Source organism: Ostrea edulis, chromosome 9 (assembly GCF_947568905.1).
Source record: "Ostrea edulis chromosome 9, xbOstEdul1.1, whole genome shotgun sequence".
Taxonomy (NCBI): domain Eukaryota; kingdom Metazoa; phylum Mollusca; class Bivalvia; order Ostreida; family Ostreidae; genus Ostrea; species Ostrea edulis.
The window spans coordinates 14,987,211-15,006,160 of NC_079172.1; the positions used below are offsets into that span (position 1 = coordinate 14,987,211).

Below are 18,950 nucleotides of genomic sequence, written 5' to 3' on the forward strand. Positions count from 1 at the left end.
AGCCCGCTTAATCTTTTTAAAAAACAATAAACCTCACAAAACTAAAAATCGGGAGTGACAAATTTTGAACAGGGCTGGCAACCTTTGAGTGTAGCCAATTTTGTGACTGGCACATTGTTTTCAAATTTGGGTAAACATATTATTGCATGGGTTCGCGTGGTCCACAATATCCATCTAAATTTTATCATTTCTCGTTTCAATTGAAGTAGTAGATAACCTGATAATCGTTTAGTTTATGTCATGTTTTAAGATAGAGTACATGTAATAATAATAAAAATGCATATTAGTATATAGCTAATATATAGTCTATTATAAAATCTGCGTAAAATCTAGAGAATGTTAGCTTTCAATAACCTGAGAATTTATTGAACGCTAACTTTGCATTGCGTAAATTGTGTGCGCCCGAAACATTCCGAGTATGAGCGTTCAATATTGACCTTACCGTAACGACGTAAAGAAGCCAAAATGACGCAGTTAAGAAATGCATGCTGATATTGCACACTTTCACCTTAGATGCCAATATTAATGAATTTTCGTCTAGTTTGGAGTATTTTGAGTGAAAAGGGATATAATTTAACAACTAAATACTTCAGCTATATAATAAAAGGGTTATTGAACTTATATTGGTGAATATTGGCAGTCGCTAGCTGTCAAAATGCACTCGCAAGCTCGTGCAATTTCACAGCCAACTCATGCCAATATTCACCAATATAAGTCCAATAACCCTATATAATATATGTTTGTATATGTATTTATTTTTCCTAGGTGTGAATGTACGTAGATTTTAATTCCTCTACTGCAAATATGTCACAAACTTTATAAATGTATGTATAAATGATAATGCTCCGAAGTACTTGAGATATCCTGACTTACTATGCCCGTAAGATACAATCAAATTACACCAAATTATGTCCCAATATCATCTCAGGGTGTTACTTTTTTCCTAAGTCATATCTTTTAAGACATATCTTAGGAAAGTGAACACGCCTGCTGATCCATAGCTCACATTGAAATGTCTTAGTAGTTTATATAGGTGTTGGTGTTTGTCATCTTGTTGTCATTGTCCGTTTGTTTATATAAGTATTTAAAAGCAGCAAGGTTTTCTTTTTATGATCATTTGAGTCGCGGTTATCAGAAAAGCTGCTCCAATTGAAATTTCCCAAGAAATCCTTGACTCTACAGAAGGAATTTAAGACCTTACCCGATATCAATACTGATGATCCTTTTCTGGAGTTAGGATTTTTATTTTACCGTTTTAAAAAAAATCGCGAAGCTAAATGACCGGATGATCGATATTCATGGATGGTCACGTACCGACAACTACAAACGCATTGTAGCGTTATTCGACTGATAAGGTTACGATTGTGCGATCCATTCCCATTTTTGAACAGAAGACATATTTTCAAGAACACGTGATTACATATGCTGTGTTGGGAGTAGTGCATATCGTTTAGTATTTAACATCCGTATGGATGACTTATTATCAGATATCAATTAAAATACATTTTTATTCAAAACAAACAAAATAGTTTTGTTTACTTTCTACAAAAGTCAGTGCCCTCTTGAGTGTAATATGATAGATGTGTATTATGATAAAATGTGTGTCTTTCTTATAATTCTTAAGTACGCTACGGTTTTACTCTTCGGGTCAGGTGTAGGGCGCTCGACCAGGTATGCTCATTCATAACGCCTTGCATGGTCACCGGCGAAATAGGAATAACACGCTGTTTTTAGTATGGATTTTGGAGAGATCTTTATTTTTAAATGGTGTTGTGTTTCAGTAAAGTGACAGCATTAAGTCCTAGGAATAAGGTAGGGGTTTTTATCTTTACATATCTCCGTATATATCGGCAGTGTGATTTCATCAGGTCTACTGTATCATTATCTAAGTACGACATTGCTTGTAATGCCACACTAATTGAAGTAGATCAGTGGCTGCTATATGCTTGTTATCATTGATATACATGTAAATACCAATGGTCTGTACACAGTTTAGTGGTGTGTGCAGATAGAGGGTTATACAGTGTTTAAGAGGACTCTTGTAATTGTTTCCTAGTGTTTTGCAGGAACCTTAGTATGCAAAGTGCATTATTCTTCATTCTATCTCCGTCGCTTTCCATTATTCGACATTCACAACCTAAGATAATCTTTCATTTAACATAGGTAATATAAATCATGCATTGGATTATATTTTCTCTAGTGCGGGTACGTTAAAGATAGATTAACTTCGAAGTATAAGATATACAATATGTATATTTATGTGTTATTAAGCATAAAATTATCCCTTTTGTCTTCGGTAGAAGCTTCATCAATACGATACACGTGCGTTCTTTTCTCACAAGGCATTCTATTTAATAAATCGTCGCTTTATTGATAAGTCGGCTGCTGACAAGAAACCGTGCTATGATTTATTAACTACGACATATTTATGACAGTCACTTTTATAAATTTTATCAGGTCTAGAGGGTATGTCTAGGGTTTTGCTTGGATTGCCACAAAAACATTCTCATCCAAGGCAAAATCCACAAACATTCTAATCCGAGACAAAATCCACCAACATTTTAATCCGAGACAAAATTCAGAAATATTCTATAATCCGAAGCTGAAACCTGAAACATTCTAATCCGAGAGAAAATCCACTATCATTCTAATCCGAGACAAAGTTCTAAAATATTGTACAGAAAGATGAAGATAACGAACAATAATCAAGCTCATAACTCCTACAAGCAATACAAAGTAGACAGTTGGGCAAACACGGACCCCTGGACACACACCAGAGGTGGGATCAGGTGCCTAGGAGGAGTAAGCATCCTCTGTCGACCGGTCACACCCGCGAAGTACACACCGCCACAGAAATATTCTAATCCTAGGTAAAATAGAAACATTCTAATCTGAGGAAAACATCTCCCAGAAGCACTGATCATGTATAATCTGAGGTGAAAACCTTACACACATTATGCTATGCGACACAAATACATGTATGTACCTAAAAATTCTTATCCGAGAAAAACATCCCCAAAAGAAACTCTAATCCAAGACAAAAACCTGAAAGATTTAATCTGAGGCAAGCACCGCCACAAAAACAATCTAATATGAAACATTCTAATCTGAGGCAACCCCCCCCCCCCCTCCCGCAGATAGATTGTGATCTGAGACGAACGTTCTAATCCGAGTCAAATACCGCGACAAGAACATGCTCCGTGTAATCTGGAACGAAAACCTGAGAGATTTTAATCCGAGGAAAATACCTAAAACATTCTAATCTGAGGCAAACTAGTCCAAGACAAACACCGCCATAAAATGAAGAAAAGCAATTGTAATACTAATAATAGCATATAAAATTGTGCTGTATGATGTGTAAAATATGTAGAATTTATCAAATTATCTACATCTTTTTCGTCAAGACACACGCATATTTAAGTCTTTTTTCTCTTTGAAGTGTTTTTGCTCTTTACAAAATTTGACGATATACAGTCTAAGATATCATATCTGAGTATATATATCAAAAGAACAGTTTCCCCCCATGTGCATTTTAAACAGAGTAGATGATGTCTTAATGCGGAGAAGATGTAAGTGATCACTCTCCCCGATGCCCTAGACGTCTTTCAGTGCTGCTTATCTGACATTAATTTAATGATTTCATTAGGTAATATATGGTACATGTACCATCTGTTGAGACGTTCAATAGCTGTCAATAGTATGTAGTTCAAGGTGAAACTCCAAGTTCTCTTTGGTGAGAGTTCTTATCTCAATACATTACCATATTAACTAACATATTGTATATGATTTCTGTAAGAAAACAATGAGATTTGTGAAGTCTGGTGACACGTTTTGATAACGACATGGACGGTTTCTCCGGCTGTTCGTGAGGCGTTATTGACTAGCCTATCCATAAACAATATGTTTCAAGCGAACATTATTTGTTTTTATATACATTTTGTTTTCTAGTTTGGCATATTCTTGACATTTTTACAGTCAAGCATCACAATGTTCAATATCTATATTTAATTAATCTGGTACAGTTATCAGTTGTTTATTTGATTACAGCTAGACTGTGAACAGACCTGCTGTAGTTGGCCTCTCAACAACCACTCACGTAAACTACAACAACATGTATTATAGATTGATTGAATATTGTTTCAATATTTCACTCATGGAGACGTTACCAATGCCGGTAAAGAGCTGCAAAATTTAGACCTATGCTCGACGCTTACGGCCTTTCAGCAGGGAGGGATCTTTATTTTGACACATCTGCTGTGACACGGGACTTCGGTTTCTGCGGTCTCATCCGAAGGACCGCCCCATTTAGTCGTCTCTTACGACTTTTAACCCGAATCCCCACGGGAATGTACAGTGTATCATAGAAAACCTGATAATTAGACTAAATCTGGTATAAGTTACTGTAGTAAAACTTTTATTCACACTTTTGATACTCTGGTGAACTATAGTGAACATGTTGATTTGCTATAGTAAACCAATGTTGTCTATTACACAGTAATGCGCTTTATATGGGAGATTGACTATTAATGATGTATATATAATACCAAACAGCATTCTGCAAATTTAAGTGTTTCTTGTACTAATTTCATTGACCTCTTTTGCACTAGATGATAACAAGAGGTACTGTGAGCAATGCTCACTAAGAATACCCCCCGCTTACCCCAATCTCCCAAAGGGTGTTAGTAATAGGTATAAACTACCTCTTTTCTGAGTGTAAAAAACAAATGGCATGACAAACCGAACCATATTGCTACTTCGATGTCCAGTGCGCGTGACCTTTGACCTTTTGACCCCAAAATCGATAGGGAACACCTTCATCCCATGGGTAGTCCATATGTAAGATATGGTGACTGTAGGTGGAAAGGATAACGCTTTAGAGCCCGGAAACCATATTGCTACTTCGATATCCAGTGCGCGTGACCTTTGACCTTTTGACCCCAAAATCGATAGGGAACATCTTCATCCCATGGGTAGTCCATATGTATGATATGGTGACTGTAGGTGGAAAGGATAACGCTTTAGAGCCCAGAAACCATATTGCTACTTCGATGTCCAGTGCGCTTGACCTTTGATCTTTTGACCCCAAAATCAATAGGGAACATCTTCATCCCATGGGTAGTCCATATGTATGATATGGTGACTGTAGGTGGAAAGGATAACGTTTTAGAGCCCGGAAACCATATTGCTACTTCGATATCCAGTGCGCTTGACCTTTGACCTTTTGACCCCAAAATCGATAGGGAACATCTTCATCCCATGGGTAGTCCATATGTATGATATGGTGACTGTAGGTGGAAAGGATAACGCTTTAGAGCCCGGAAACCATATTGCTACTTCGATGTCCAGTGCGCTTGACCTTTGACCTTTTGACCCCAAAATCGATAGGGAACATCTTCATCCCATGGGTAGTCCATATATATGATATGGTGACGGTAGGTGGAAAGGATAATGCTTTAGAGTCCGGAAACCATTGCGTCTACAGACGGACGGACGGACGGACGGACAGACAGACGGACAACCTGATTCCAGTATACCCAAGTTGCGGGGGGTATAATAACACCGATATTTATTTTTAATACATGCCTATATAAAGACGCACTCGGACGTGATATTGCTGCTTCGGTTTAACCAGTTTCCGTATGATTTGTCTTGAGTAACGAGGTATTTAAAATATAAATCCCAGCTTTATACATTACAGGGGTTTTTAATTTGAACAAATAAATATTTGACCAAATTAGTTGTAGAGATATTTATATGTTGATATTAATTCGTGCTGTTTGAATTTATTTACATTAACTGAATGCTTATAGCTTCCCATTACTTTGATATATGTATTGCCTTCTATATATATATATATATATATATATATATATATATATATATATATATATATATATATATATATATATCAGTGATATTGAAGGTGTCAGTTTTTTATATTAAAAATTAACAATTGAATCGAGAAAATGATTTATTAAACATAAGTTAAATTGTCACCCCTGCAAATCGTATCAAGATGTAAAACTTATACGGTACCAATTTTGATGTGAATATTAGATGTGAATATTAACATAATTCTTCATTTTCAACGGGGAAAAACACAAGTAAAATTATATATGAATATGAGCACTACGCACCAAACAAGGGGCCCACAGGCCTTATCAGATACCTGTACCAATAAACCCAAGGACTAAGAAATCTAGGAGGGAAATTCCTGTTCTGCGTACCTAATCCAATTCTAATATTCAGCAACAGTATAAAACAAGATGCGTTCTTAAAACTTCGATGCCTCGATAGTGCTTTTACTGATGAAAGGCTTTTCATAACTTAATATATGTAACATTAACACGATATGACTAAATTGGACCCATGATAGAGTCAAATTTCTGGGATTGCGAAATTCACAATTTTGGAACATACTTTATTGCATTTAGTTTTTATACCGTATCAGCAAAACAAGTCTTTCAAAAGATATAGACAATAATCGCTATGGTATTTTGGCCCCTCTCCCGGAACCAAATCCCCTACAACTGGGATGTAGTTTTTGTAGAAAAGAATTTTGAATATTGGTCAATGTTTGTCAGTTTTCACCTCGCCCCTACAGACCCAGAGGTGCAGAAGCCCTAAAATGTACATCTTATGTCATCCTTGTCCCACCGATGCTTCATACCAAATTTGAAAACAAGAATGGAATGTTAGTTATCAAGAAGTTCAAAATGTTCAATCACTGACCATTATTTATAGCCCCAAACTGATACCAAACCCCCTACCCCTGGGATCATGAAACTTAAGCAAGTTTGGTAAAGGACTGTCTGCTCATTCAAAATATACATTTAGTTGCAATTTAGTATCAATAACATTAAAGCGGATGTTTTCTAAAATGTTTTACACATAAACATTATACACCAAGTTTGGCTCCGCCCTGCTGTCAGAATCTCTACCCCGTGGATCATGAAATTTACAATCTTTTTAAAGGTTTTCCTGCTCTACATCACTATGCATTTAGTTTTTCTTACAGATGTGCGATTTTACAGAAGATGACTTTTAAAAATTAAGAAATATATGGCAGATTTTGCCCCGTCCCTAAAGCTGGGGTGCTGGAGTCCTGAAATGTACAATTTATTTCACCTTGATCATAAATATGCCTCATGCTAAATTTGAAAAGAATTGGAAGGGTAGTTATCGAGAAAAGAAGTTAAAATTGTTCAATTGTTAACAAATACCCCATCGTGTTACCAAAACCCCTACCCCTGGGACCATGAAACTTATGATTTTGGTCAAGGAATACCAGCCGATTCTAAATACCCATTTAGTTGCAATTTAGTGTCAATAGCATTAAAGATGTCTTTTAAATCATTTACACATACTATACACAAGTTCGACCCTGCCCTCTACCACGAGGATCATGAAATTTACAATTTTGGTAGAAGGCCTTCCAGCACTATATCACTATGCATTTAATTTTTTGTACATATGTGCGGTTGTAAAGACGATTTTTGAAAATTACTCAATTTGTAGTAGTTTGTACCCCCACCCATAAGGCCCAGGGGTCGTGAAATTTACAATTTATGCGCTTCATTGTTCCAAAGATGCATCATAGATGCATCATACCAAATTTGAAAAGAATTGGTGTTATCGAGACGGCGGACGATGCCCAATTACGATACAATGTGATTTATTTGATTGTACTCAGTTGACTTAAAATATGAAATTCTATATTTAAACCATACAATGCGTTATGTGGAAAAGAAATATTGGTTTTTACATGGGAAAAGAAATATCGGGGTTTTTTTGGGGTTGTTTTTTTTCAAACCTTCATACAGAGGGCCTCCGTGGCGGAGTGGTTAGAGCATCGAGCTCAAACTCACACGGCCTCTCACCTCTGGTTGGCGCGGGTTCGAATCACGCTCGCGCCGGTAAGTGAGAAAGTTTCCCAGTTAACTCGGTCGGTGGTCTCTTCCCAGGTGCATTGTATCTGGGTTCTCTCTTCCACCAATAAAAACTGGGCGCCACCATATAACTGAAAAATTGTTGTGTGTGGCGAAAAACAGCAAAAATCAATCAATCAAACCTTCATACGTCGTAACATTTCGTAGTTACATATTGCATTTTGGGTATTCTCTTTAGAGAAGTCGAGAGGCATAGCCTTCATCGACTTCTCTTCGCAAGCATTCATGTTTTCATTCTGGAAAACGTGTAAATGCCGGAGTCGGTGACAGTTTATGCTTCGACCGACTTTTCGATTCAGATGTGCCCGGATTTACGCAATAGACAAGTTGTTTTCAAACATTTAACAGCAATGCACAAAACCGTCACAAGGAAATCAAAATTTACTTGCTTTTAATCCATTTTCAACATGTCCCTGTCCTGGGTTTAAATCACAACTATGATTACGTCAGCCTGCTTTTCTCTTAACTGGTCCCCTATTGTGACAGCTCCCAAGACCAGTTAACGTAAACCCGGGACAGGGGACATGTAGAAAATGGATTAATAGCAAATAAATTTTGATTTCCTTGTGACGGTTTTATGCATTGCTGTTAAATGTTTGAAAACAACTTGTCTATTGCGTAAATCCAGGCACATCTGAGTCGAAAAGTCGGTCAAAGCATAACCCGTCACCGACTCCGGCATTTACACGTTTTCCAGAATCAAAACATGAATGCTTGCGAAGAGAAGTCGATGATGGCTATGCCTTTCGACTTCTCTAAAGAGAATACATTTTGGGTAAATTCTTTTATTAAACAATTAGAAGTATATTTATCACATAGAAGGGGTACATTAATTCATTGAATCAGAAATAATACTGGCACACCCGTGTATATTGTACACGTGCAACAATGACAATGTCTGTTTGAACAACTATACATACTTTTAAAAGGTGTGAAATAAAGACAGGTATAATCCTTAAAATCTTTGTGTAATGGCCTCGAAATGACAGCACTATATAATATCACGCTAATAGAGTGACCGTTCTTGCATAGAGAAAGGCTTCTTAATCACGTGGCAAATAACATATTCGCGGACATCTGTCACAGGCATGTAAAAAAAAAAATGAAGAAGTATCTTTGGGCAACAAAAGTCGTAACAAAGGGTCAAGCAGATGTTAATGACATAAGCAATAATTTGTTGCATTGGGTTCCCAACGATGCTTTTATTTATTCATCAGTGTCTATTAGATTTGATTACTCTATATCGTAACGACATTTCCATTTTGTATTTTCAGATGATGAGAAGATGATGTCATTGGCGCAGATAATTAATCAAATCAACATACCAACCAATCAAATAGCGAGGATATGTCTTCACGTTTGATTTTATTGAACTGAACTTATTTCTTGCGATATTAAATTACATTCACCGTGCTCCGTGGCGATATATAAAGAAATATATTGGATTTTTCATCATACAAAAGTGTCTTCCAGCGGCCTTCAGTAGAAGAGAAAAAATATCTTTTAAGTACAAGATTTACGGTATATTTAAGACTTATAATTCATAAAAACCCAGCGGTCTGTCAACTGAGAAAGTTCAAGTGGATTAATGGAATTTAAGAAAGGTTCACAATAAACAAGAATTATGGCAACTATTGCCAAGGTTGGAAAGTTCAATTCCTACAAAGATTAGCCGTTATAGACCAGATTACTCGCTAGATCTCATGATTTTTTCCTGTGAAATACAACTCGCAAATAACATACCGATACAAAGTGAAGATATACTGGACAAGGAATGAAGATAGCGGTATTGTATTGCAGACCATTTGGTGTGGATTGCACCGGGCATGTGGACTGTATGCTCAAAAATGTTTTCGAAAACGTGTCCTCAGTATATGGATTTAGGTAAATCTTCTCAAACATAATTCCGAAAGAGACCTTATGTGAGGAAACAATTCCAAAAAAGATGTCCTTTAGAGAAAAGGGATAGTTTATGTTAAGATGGAGTGTTCACCCCGATGCATTTGCAGCCCATTATGAGTGATATTTGCATGGATATACCGTAAATTTTATCACCTAAAGGAGCAGATATAAGGATTAAATTTTCTTCTTTGTATTGATTTTCGAGGAAATTCGCATTCACAGGAGATTGCATACGTTGTCATCATCAGCGACCGAGTCCCATTGGACACTATTACAGTGCCTGGTTACAGATGAAATTGTCCGTCAATCATGTAACTTCTCAAACTGTATGAAGTGTCAAATGGAAGCGAAACATACTGTGATATAATGGCAGTCAATGAAAATGCAATCACAAGCATTTGATACCGTGCAATTTTAGGTTATCTTAAGAATTAAGAACGCAGAGAATGGAAGAGAATACTTTTCCTTCTATCGATACCAACACGTCCATTGTGTATTCTGTCTCAAATTTATCTGTTGCAAATTTTAGTACTACCGAATTTCCTCCACCACAGGAAACAACAGCAGGAAGACCCGAATCCCCGTACACACCATGGGAACAGGCGATTATGTTATTCTTTCTCATATTAATGATGATTGGTACCATCATAGGAAATTCTTTGGTATGCATGGCCGTAGCTTTGGTGAAACGACTTCAGACTCCATCTAATCTTCTGATTTTATCCTTAGCCGTATCTGACCTGTTGGTAGCTGTTTTAGTCATGCCATTTGCCGCCACGGGTGAAGCAGCGGGTCACTGGCCTCTAGGAGATATTGTGTGTGATATTTTTACGTCACTGGATGTGATTTTGTGTACCGCTTCTATTTTGAATCTGTGCATGATAAGTGTCGACAGATACCTCGTGATAACGCGGCCGTTTAAGTATGCAATGAAGCGTACACCTCGAAGGATGGCTGTTATGATTGCTAGTGTGTGGATTTTATCCGTTGTGATTTCAATTCCACCCTTATTGGGATGGAAGTCAGAAAGGCCGCCTTACGCTTGCTTAATAAGTCAAGAAATAGGATACCAAATCTATGCAACTCTTCTGTCCTTTTATATTCCGTTGATGGCGATGATATTTGTGTACTTTCGCATTTGGCGGGTATCTTCGCGTCTTGCAAAAAAGGAAATTAAATCTCAGCCTGGTAGTATTGACAGAGGCGCTGAAATTCTCTATCTACCGTCTTACCGTACCCCACGGCATAGCAAGGAAAGTGACTATGGAACACATCCAAACGGTATTCTCAAAAATGGTGGTTGTGGTGATAACTCTAGTAAGAAAAGTTCAAAGGAGGAAGAGGAAAGCATGTTAGATATGATAGCCAACCATAGGAACAATAACCGTAGGAGATTCACTGTGAAGTCATTGTTAAGTCGCAGTAGCAAACACTCTTCTCATAAGGAGAGACGGGCAATAAAAACGTTAGGGGTCATTATGGGTGGTTTCACCGCCTGTTGGTTGCCATTTTTTATTCTTGCCGTCATCCGACCAGTTTGTGGTATTCATGAGGAGAACTGTTCCATTCCAGGAAGTTTAATGAGCATTTTTAACTGGTTAGGTTATTTTAATTCATTTTTGAACCCTTTGATTTATGCCCGATTCAACAGAGAGTTCCGAACTCCATTCATAGAAATCCTCTGTTGCAGATGTCGTAAAATTAATATTCGGATCCGATCGGAAAGTTACGCCGAACAGTACGGTGAACCTACAACGTTACGAGACACAACATTTCGGGACAGTCTAAAACCTGTCACAGACACTGTTGTGCGATATGATAGCCAAGGGGTAACGAACGTGTATATCGGAAATGGCAGTGCCGATAATTGCGATAAAGACAGGGAGAGCGTTGTTTAATAATGGTTAACAGTTCATTATACCGTATAAATAGGACATGTTTATATATTGGAGTTCAATTTACGTCCACAATGCATTTGCCGAAGCAGTGGTTGGGTAGCGAGAGCTGTTGTTATTTACTGACAGTGTGTAAGATTGGAATTCTCCTGCAGAGTAACCTCTCTTTGATATCTGTGATATAAGTAGTTGTTACGTGAACTTGCCAAATTGCAGATATATGTACGAGTTGTTAAATGTTGAGTAAGAAGTTTCCTCGACATTTGAGATTAACCATGACAAGAGATTTGCCATTAGAAACTTGGAGTGCATTTATATTACGAATCATTTTACATTCGAAATACACAGACATTGATATTTTTGCAATATTTATCATTTCTTATTGAGGAAATATATATGTTGGTATGAAAGTAAGTGATTTTTCTGGCATGCGGTGTCTTCACTGAAGGTTTAGAGTCCATTACATGTTAAATAGTTTTAAGTCTTAATTAGTAGAAAGCTGTAATTTGTCTGGATAGGGCTGGCGTTCTTCCATTAAAACCTCTTTTGAAATACATCTGTGGTGTAAAGCCATTTAACCAAAAAAAAATTCTCTTGTTTTCACATCTTCAAAACAAGAATATAACCTCGAACACATAAAAGTAATATTCAAAAATCTGTTTAAGCCACTTAAGGAGTGCTACTGTTTCAATTTGCACTCGAGGTATTTACTACTTAAATAAAACAAGTAAATTAAGACCATAACCTTCCTATATAGTCATAGAATTGGTCCTAGTCTGTTGTTAAAGAACGACGCCAGTAGATTAAGGGATTAGATTTCGTAGCAATAAAGTCTTTTCAAGGCAACTTTATCTTTTACAATCCCGACAGGATTTGGCTATTTAAAGTTAATTTAGTCTACAATGAACAACAATACAAATAATGATTTACAAATATTTTAGTAATAATTTATTTTACCTCAGTTTTTTTTGTCACCCAGTTTCATTCATGTGACTTGAATAATAGAAGAATTATTTAAACCAAAATTAGGCCAAATTGAATCCTGCTAGCAGAGAGGGGGACGCGGTGGTGATATCTTAATGGGGTATCCCAAAATCCCTTGCTATTTCTTTTAAGCGGATTTTCTTCCAAATTTAGCGAGTCTTTTAACAACGTCTGACTACCAGATTTCAATTGATGAAAAATTCTTGTGTAAGGTTAACCATGTTCAATTCTGTCGAGCCAACAGTATATAAGATTAATTACTTTAAGACTGCATCGCAGTAAAGGATGGGATGAGTAACGATGGCTTTTTAAAGTAGGGATGAATTTGTAGAAATCCTGGGGGGGGGGGGTGTCAGTGGTTATTAAACATAATGCTCAAGTGTTTGTTTTTAATGTTTTTTAAATGCATTATAGCAATATCATGGCTGCTACACACAATAAGATGATGGTAGCAATAGTATAGCAGATACGTATATCTTGGTCCACTGCTATCACATGAGTTTTAAACTGCTGAGATATTCATAGTCAATCACATCAATATTTCTTGTTCCATTGTCAAATTCGAGAAAGCTCATTATTTATTGATTATTTATATTCTATTTGTAGAAAACATTTTCCCCCCAAGCATAATATATTTTATTGTAAATATTGTACATAGTATTTATATTTATGTTGTTGCGATTGGAGATGATCCTGAAATCCGTCGTTCCGTATTCATAAAATGAAGTATTCCATTTTTGTTGTGCGTTCCAACTTCAGTGCTTGCTATGTTTAGTAAGCATTGTTATCGAATGTTTTGGTTGTAACACGTGTTAGAAATATATGTACCTTAAATTTAGGCAGTGCCAGGACTGAATCCAATGCCCAAAATACTCACATGCATTTTAAAAATGTGTTTAGCGACATTAAAAATCTTCCTTTTATAAGGTCCAAACTATCACGTTATGTTTTATAAATAATCTTTATTTAAATTGTCTTTGATTTCAGATGTTCAAATAAGTTATTACCTTCAATTAATGTTTAATAATTCGGTATCGAAAATACTATTCTCTTTATATCTAATATTCAGTCCATTTTACTTGTTGCTTAGATTTGTCACCATGTCTACTATGAGGCAACTACTGAAACTGGTCTTTTTGTGTCTTATGAAATTATTTCATTGATTTCCACATTAATTGATTCACTTGATTCTCCCGCAGTCGTTCATTGTGCTGAACTATAAGATGTGAGTGCTTTTGTACAAAACAAATGCATTTAATGAATAAATATTTGTTGCGCCAAAATATTGAAATAAAACTATTAAAATATGTAGAAGCGTTAGCGTGTTTATTGCTACAGCTGAATTGAGCTGATCGTGAGAATTTTTATGATAGAAGTCATGCAAAGTGTTTCAACTTTGAGAAAAAGTGAAATAATGGTTTCAATGTTGACAAATCAAAAGTAGTCCCAAGCTGAAGATGCCACATCATATTCTAAAATTGAATCCTCAAAAATAAATGTATTCACACAATGTTACACTTGCAACACAATTTTTTTTCACGTTGAAATAGTATTTTTCAAACTGAAAACTTTAGAAACAATATTGAAAAATCAACATGTTACAACATTGAAATGCCTAATGCAAGGTGAAGATAACGAACAGTGATCAATCTCATAACTCCTACAAGCAATACAAAATAGATAGTTGGGCAAACACGGACCCCTGGACACACCAGAGGTGGGATCAGGTGCCTAGGAGGAGTAAGCATCCCCTGTTGACCGGTCACACCCGCCGTGAGCCCCATATCCTGATCAGGTAAACGGAGTTATCCGCAGTCAAATCAGTTTGCCAAGAACGGCTTAACAATCGGTATGAAACACGTCAGACAGCATTTGACCCAATGCGAGGTTGTATTGACGAACTAGATCGTTATAACGACCATAGAATTTGCGAAATGCTGACTTCAATCGAGACTGTTGAAATCCCTGTACCATCAACTTGTTTGTCAGTAGCTTACCTCGATTTAAAAACTGACTATACCCAGAACAAGCTCTTGCATATCGAATCAGTTGAGATATATAAACACCATATGCAGGTGAAAATGGAATATTGCTACATAAATGTGGGAAGTTGACGATGGAGAAGCTGAAATCATCCCGTTTGTCATACAGTTGAGTTGTCAGTTTGCCGTTAATGTATTATTATTATTATACCTACTTCAGCCCATCCTGGTGTTGCACTCATGACCAGTGAAACCAAACCTCCGAGCACCACGTGACCAAAAAGACTGCTCAACCATATAGGCAAATAGAAAACCAAGATTAACATGCTTTCGATGATGAATTCTTGTCATGTTGTCACATCCTACACTTTCATTGATAAAGGATTTTAACGCCAGCAGAAGACCATACATGTATAAAGTTATAAGCTATACACTTTATTTTGTGAACATTATATACAAAAGTACAACATCACCTCTGAGGACCTTCTATGTAAACAGAACACAAATACAACAACAAATATATTAAACAGCAAATACATATATATGCATAACAAAACAAGGTTGTATAAACAAAAGCAAAGTATAGTTAATCACATACATGTATACGCACGCACGCGCGCGTTTTTTCCGTCCCATTCAAGAATATCTCACTTATCTAGATGTATGTGAAATATCATAATATAAATTCTTCTCTGCAAGGCCTGAACTAATTTCAACCAATTTCGGAATATAACATCTATGGGTCAAAGAGAACAATCCATGATACCAAAGGCCTTAGCATTAAGGGTTCGTTATTATGTCAACGCCTACTGTTGCACACAACCTTCATTATTAAGATCATGTCCGAAAGACCCGTAACTTTCATTTCTAATCTCGCTAAGATCTCACGCGGCGCTGTGATCCAGAATCAAACCCGGGACCTTGGGATTGCGAAGGGAGCGCCTAGACAACTGTGTAAATATATTGAATTTAGTAACTGTACAATTTATTGCACAATAATGTATAAACCACACAGTCTCATCACGAACATGATTACCCTGTCAGCATTATACAGATACTACGTGTGTATAGTGGAATATAATGTATAAACCACACAGTCTCATCACAAACATGATTATTCTGTCAGCATTATACAGATACTACGTGTGTATAGTGGAATATAATGTATAAACCACACAGTCTCATCACAAACATGATTACCCTGTCAGCATTATACAGATACTACGTGTGTATAGTGAAATATAATGTATAAACCACACAGTCTCATCACAAACATGATTATTCTGTCAACATTATACAGATACTACGTGTGTATAGTGGAATATAATGTATAAACCACACAGTCTCATCACAAACATGATTATTCTGTCAGCATTATACAGATACTACGTGTGTATAGAGGACTATAATCCAATAAAACGCCTCACCATCGAGATTCTTGAGGGAATATCAATATCATCTTTTATACTGATATGTATCATTATAACGGACATGCACCTAACAGAAGAGCACACAACAAATCTCCAAAGAATCAAATCCGGAAAGTTTTGAATGTAATTGATATTTAGTGTTTATCAATAGAGAAAGAATGTGATGAAAATTTAATGATGTGGTGTAAATATAATGAATGGCAAAACATCCCTCCGGAATGTGCCAATATCTCACGGAGAAGGTCATCGCCGAATTGTGTGTAGAACTTTAATTAAGATCTAGATCTTCAATTAATGTGAAACAGTGAAAGGGGTTGATGCTATTTCAATCGATGCGTGTGTAGTTTTGAATAACAAAGGTATATTTTTCGTTTTTAAAATCAAAATTGAAATATCTGAAACTTCCGTAACATATTTTCACGTCATGTCCGGTCTTCATATTACTGATAAACAAAGGGTTGAAAATGTCGTTAATGGTCATAGGCGTTCATTGGTGGGCGCTATCGCATCGTGATGAATAACACGTTTACGTAGTAACAGAAAGTCTAACATACACTAAAATTTTATACCGCTTAAATGGCGGCATAAATCTAGTTACTAATCCAATCTAATAGTATTCGTATTTAACCCCATGATTTCTTAATCTTTTGTCCAACAATGTGAGTTCATGTTTCTATAAATCCACATGAATTCTACCATGCGTCCCCCCACAGTTTAGGATATTCCAGGGCTTTTCGTACTCGTTAGCAGCTATCATATGGTTCATAAGATGGATAAAATTCGGAAATACCAAGTTTCCTGTATTGGGAAGCTTAAACGGAAAACAAAAAGGCAGTTCATAATTGTTCAGGTTTTTACTAGGTTATTGATTATGAATGTGTTATTGCAATGGTATCTAATATGTTCTACTAATCACAGTAGTCTAGTGTTTTGGACCCTCGCTTTGCAACTTGAAAATCCCTGGTACGAACTTTTTGAACCTGGCTCCGCCTGGAACATATAATATTTGATTTGTTGGCAACAGTTCCTTTGCGTCCATCATTAGTTCTCAAGGTCACATGGGTCTTTTGAATGTTACCTTTAAACGGAGGTACCTTTCACAGTAGGCGTTGGCAGGGTAAAGACCTCGCACTGCGTTACGACCTTGGAGCGATACACTGGTTGAAATTAGTGACACTCCTATCTCTCGCAGTTTTATATCTTTGTTTATTCACTACACCAATGGCTTTCAGTAGTCTTCCCAATGACTTTGTTAGAAACCCTCGACATCCAGATATAACATAGAAGCGCATCCCTTCTGTCTTTATTTTTTCTGCACTTAACCCCAATTGGAGTGGTAGAACGCCATATCCTGAACACAGCTAGAGGGCCTGAAGTGGTAGAACGTCATATCCTGAACACAGCTAGAGGGCTTTAACCCCCATCTGAAGTGGTAGAACGCCATATCCTGAACACAGCTAGAGGGCCTTAACCCCCATCTGAAGTGGTAGAACGCCATATCCTGAACACAGCTAGAGGGCCTTAACCCCCATCTGAAGTGGTAGAACGCCATATCCTGAACACAGCTAGAGGACCTTAAACCCATCTGAAGTGGTAGAACGCCATATCCTGAACACAGCTAGAGGGAGAATTTGAATGGTTCCATATCCCACCTGGTCCATGATCCCTGCTGACCCATTTCCACAAACTTGGATTGTCGTGATGACTATACAGCTGTTTGCCTATGACGTCTAAGTGGTTTTTTTAATATCCCAAGACTTTGTCTCACAGTACAAGTGTTACACATCATGGCGCGGAACCTCAGTTTCAGTTTTTATCCTTAAGTTCATTTCTGTTACCGACAGTATTGCTATGATGGTAGAGCTTATTATTATTCACATTTCCAGATATTACCATCTTGTTATGTAACTTTCTAGTGTTATAAGGAACTGGTATTGTTCTATATCAGTTAATATGGGATGGATCCATCCGCAGTTTCCAGATCAAACCAAACCGTGCCATACTTTGCTTCTTGTGTCATCTGAGTCAGATACTTTCTTTCTGTGTTGACATTTCTACATAGTTGACTAAAGGAAACTGTTACGCATCAGAAATGGAAAAGAATTTCTTTTATTTTATTTTACACTCAAAAGTAAAATTATAAGAAACTGGATACCTCATAAGTTTTCCATTATGACTCCTGGGTCGAAGCCTCTGCTGGTGGACTGTTAGTCCCCGAGGGTCTCTACAACCCAGTAGCTTAAGTACTTCTTTACTAGCTTGAAAATACGGATGTATATTTAATTGCCGTGATAAAATTTAGAAAATTCATTTAAAAATTAAGGATTATCTCCCTCACGCATAGCTCTTATCCTTAGACGAATTTGATTCCACTTTTTTGGCACACTGTTTTTCCCTATAATAGCTCTAAAACTTCATTGTTATTTCGGATTTCACACATTTCGGTTGAGCATCACTGCAGAGACATTATTTGTCGAAATGCGCATCTGGTGCATCAAAATTGGTACTGTATACGTTTTACATAATCTCTATTGTTTTTTCTCTTTTGGTGCAAAACATCCCTTTGCTTTTTTTTCTTTTTTTTTTTACCTATTTGGTATAGTGCATTTCTTCCAGGCCAATCGTATGATCCTCCATAAACTATTAATATCTTAGGATAGTCCTGGTTTAAAATGTTAGACATCTCTTTAAATTATGGTGCTGATACTGCTTCAGCCCTCTGAACACTGTCTCTGACTTTTCTCACCAGTTTCACTGGTGTCAATCTGAGAAAAACGGTTCCTCTACTGCTGATATTTTCACTTCATT

General features: G+C 36.7%; 1 protein-coding gene across 15 annotated transcripts in view; it reads left to right on the top strand.

Moving 5' to 3' along the window:
• The window catches only part of LOC125658411 (5-hydroxytryptamine receptor 1-like), a 141,670-nt gene extending 127,631 nt beyond the window's left edge, over positions 1-14,039 (top strand). For 13 of the 15 annotated variants that reach the window (XM_048889658.2, XM_048889668.2, XM_048889660.2 and 10 more), the window contains one exon: positions 9,224-14,039. In XM_048889658.2, coding sequence (XP_048745615.2) covers positions 10,298-11,749 — 1,452 coding nt within the window. In that variant the 5' untranslated portion in view covers positions 9,224-10,297 and the 3' untranslated portion in view covers positions 11,750-14,039. Of the gene's footprint in view, positions 1-1,781; positions 1,813-9,223 lie in introns of all 15 variants that reach the window. The other 2 variants (XM_056148627.1, XM_056148628.1) reach the window with 1 other exon arrangement.
• Positions 14,040-18,950: the final 4,911 nt, after the last annotated feature.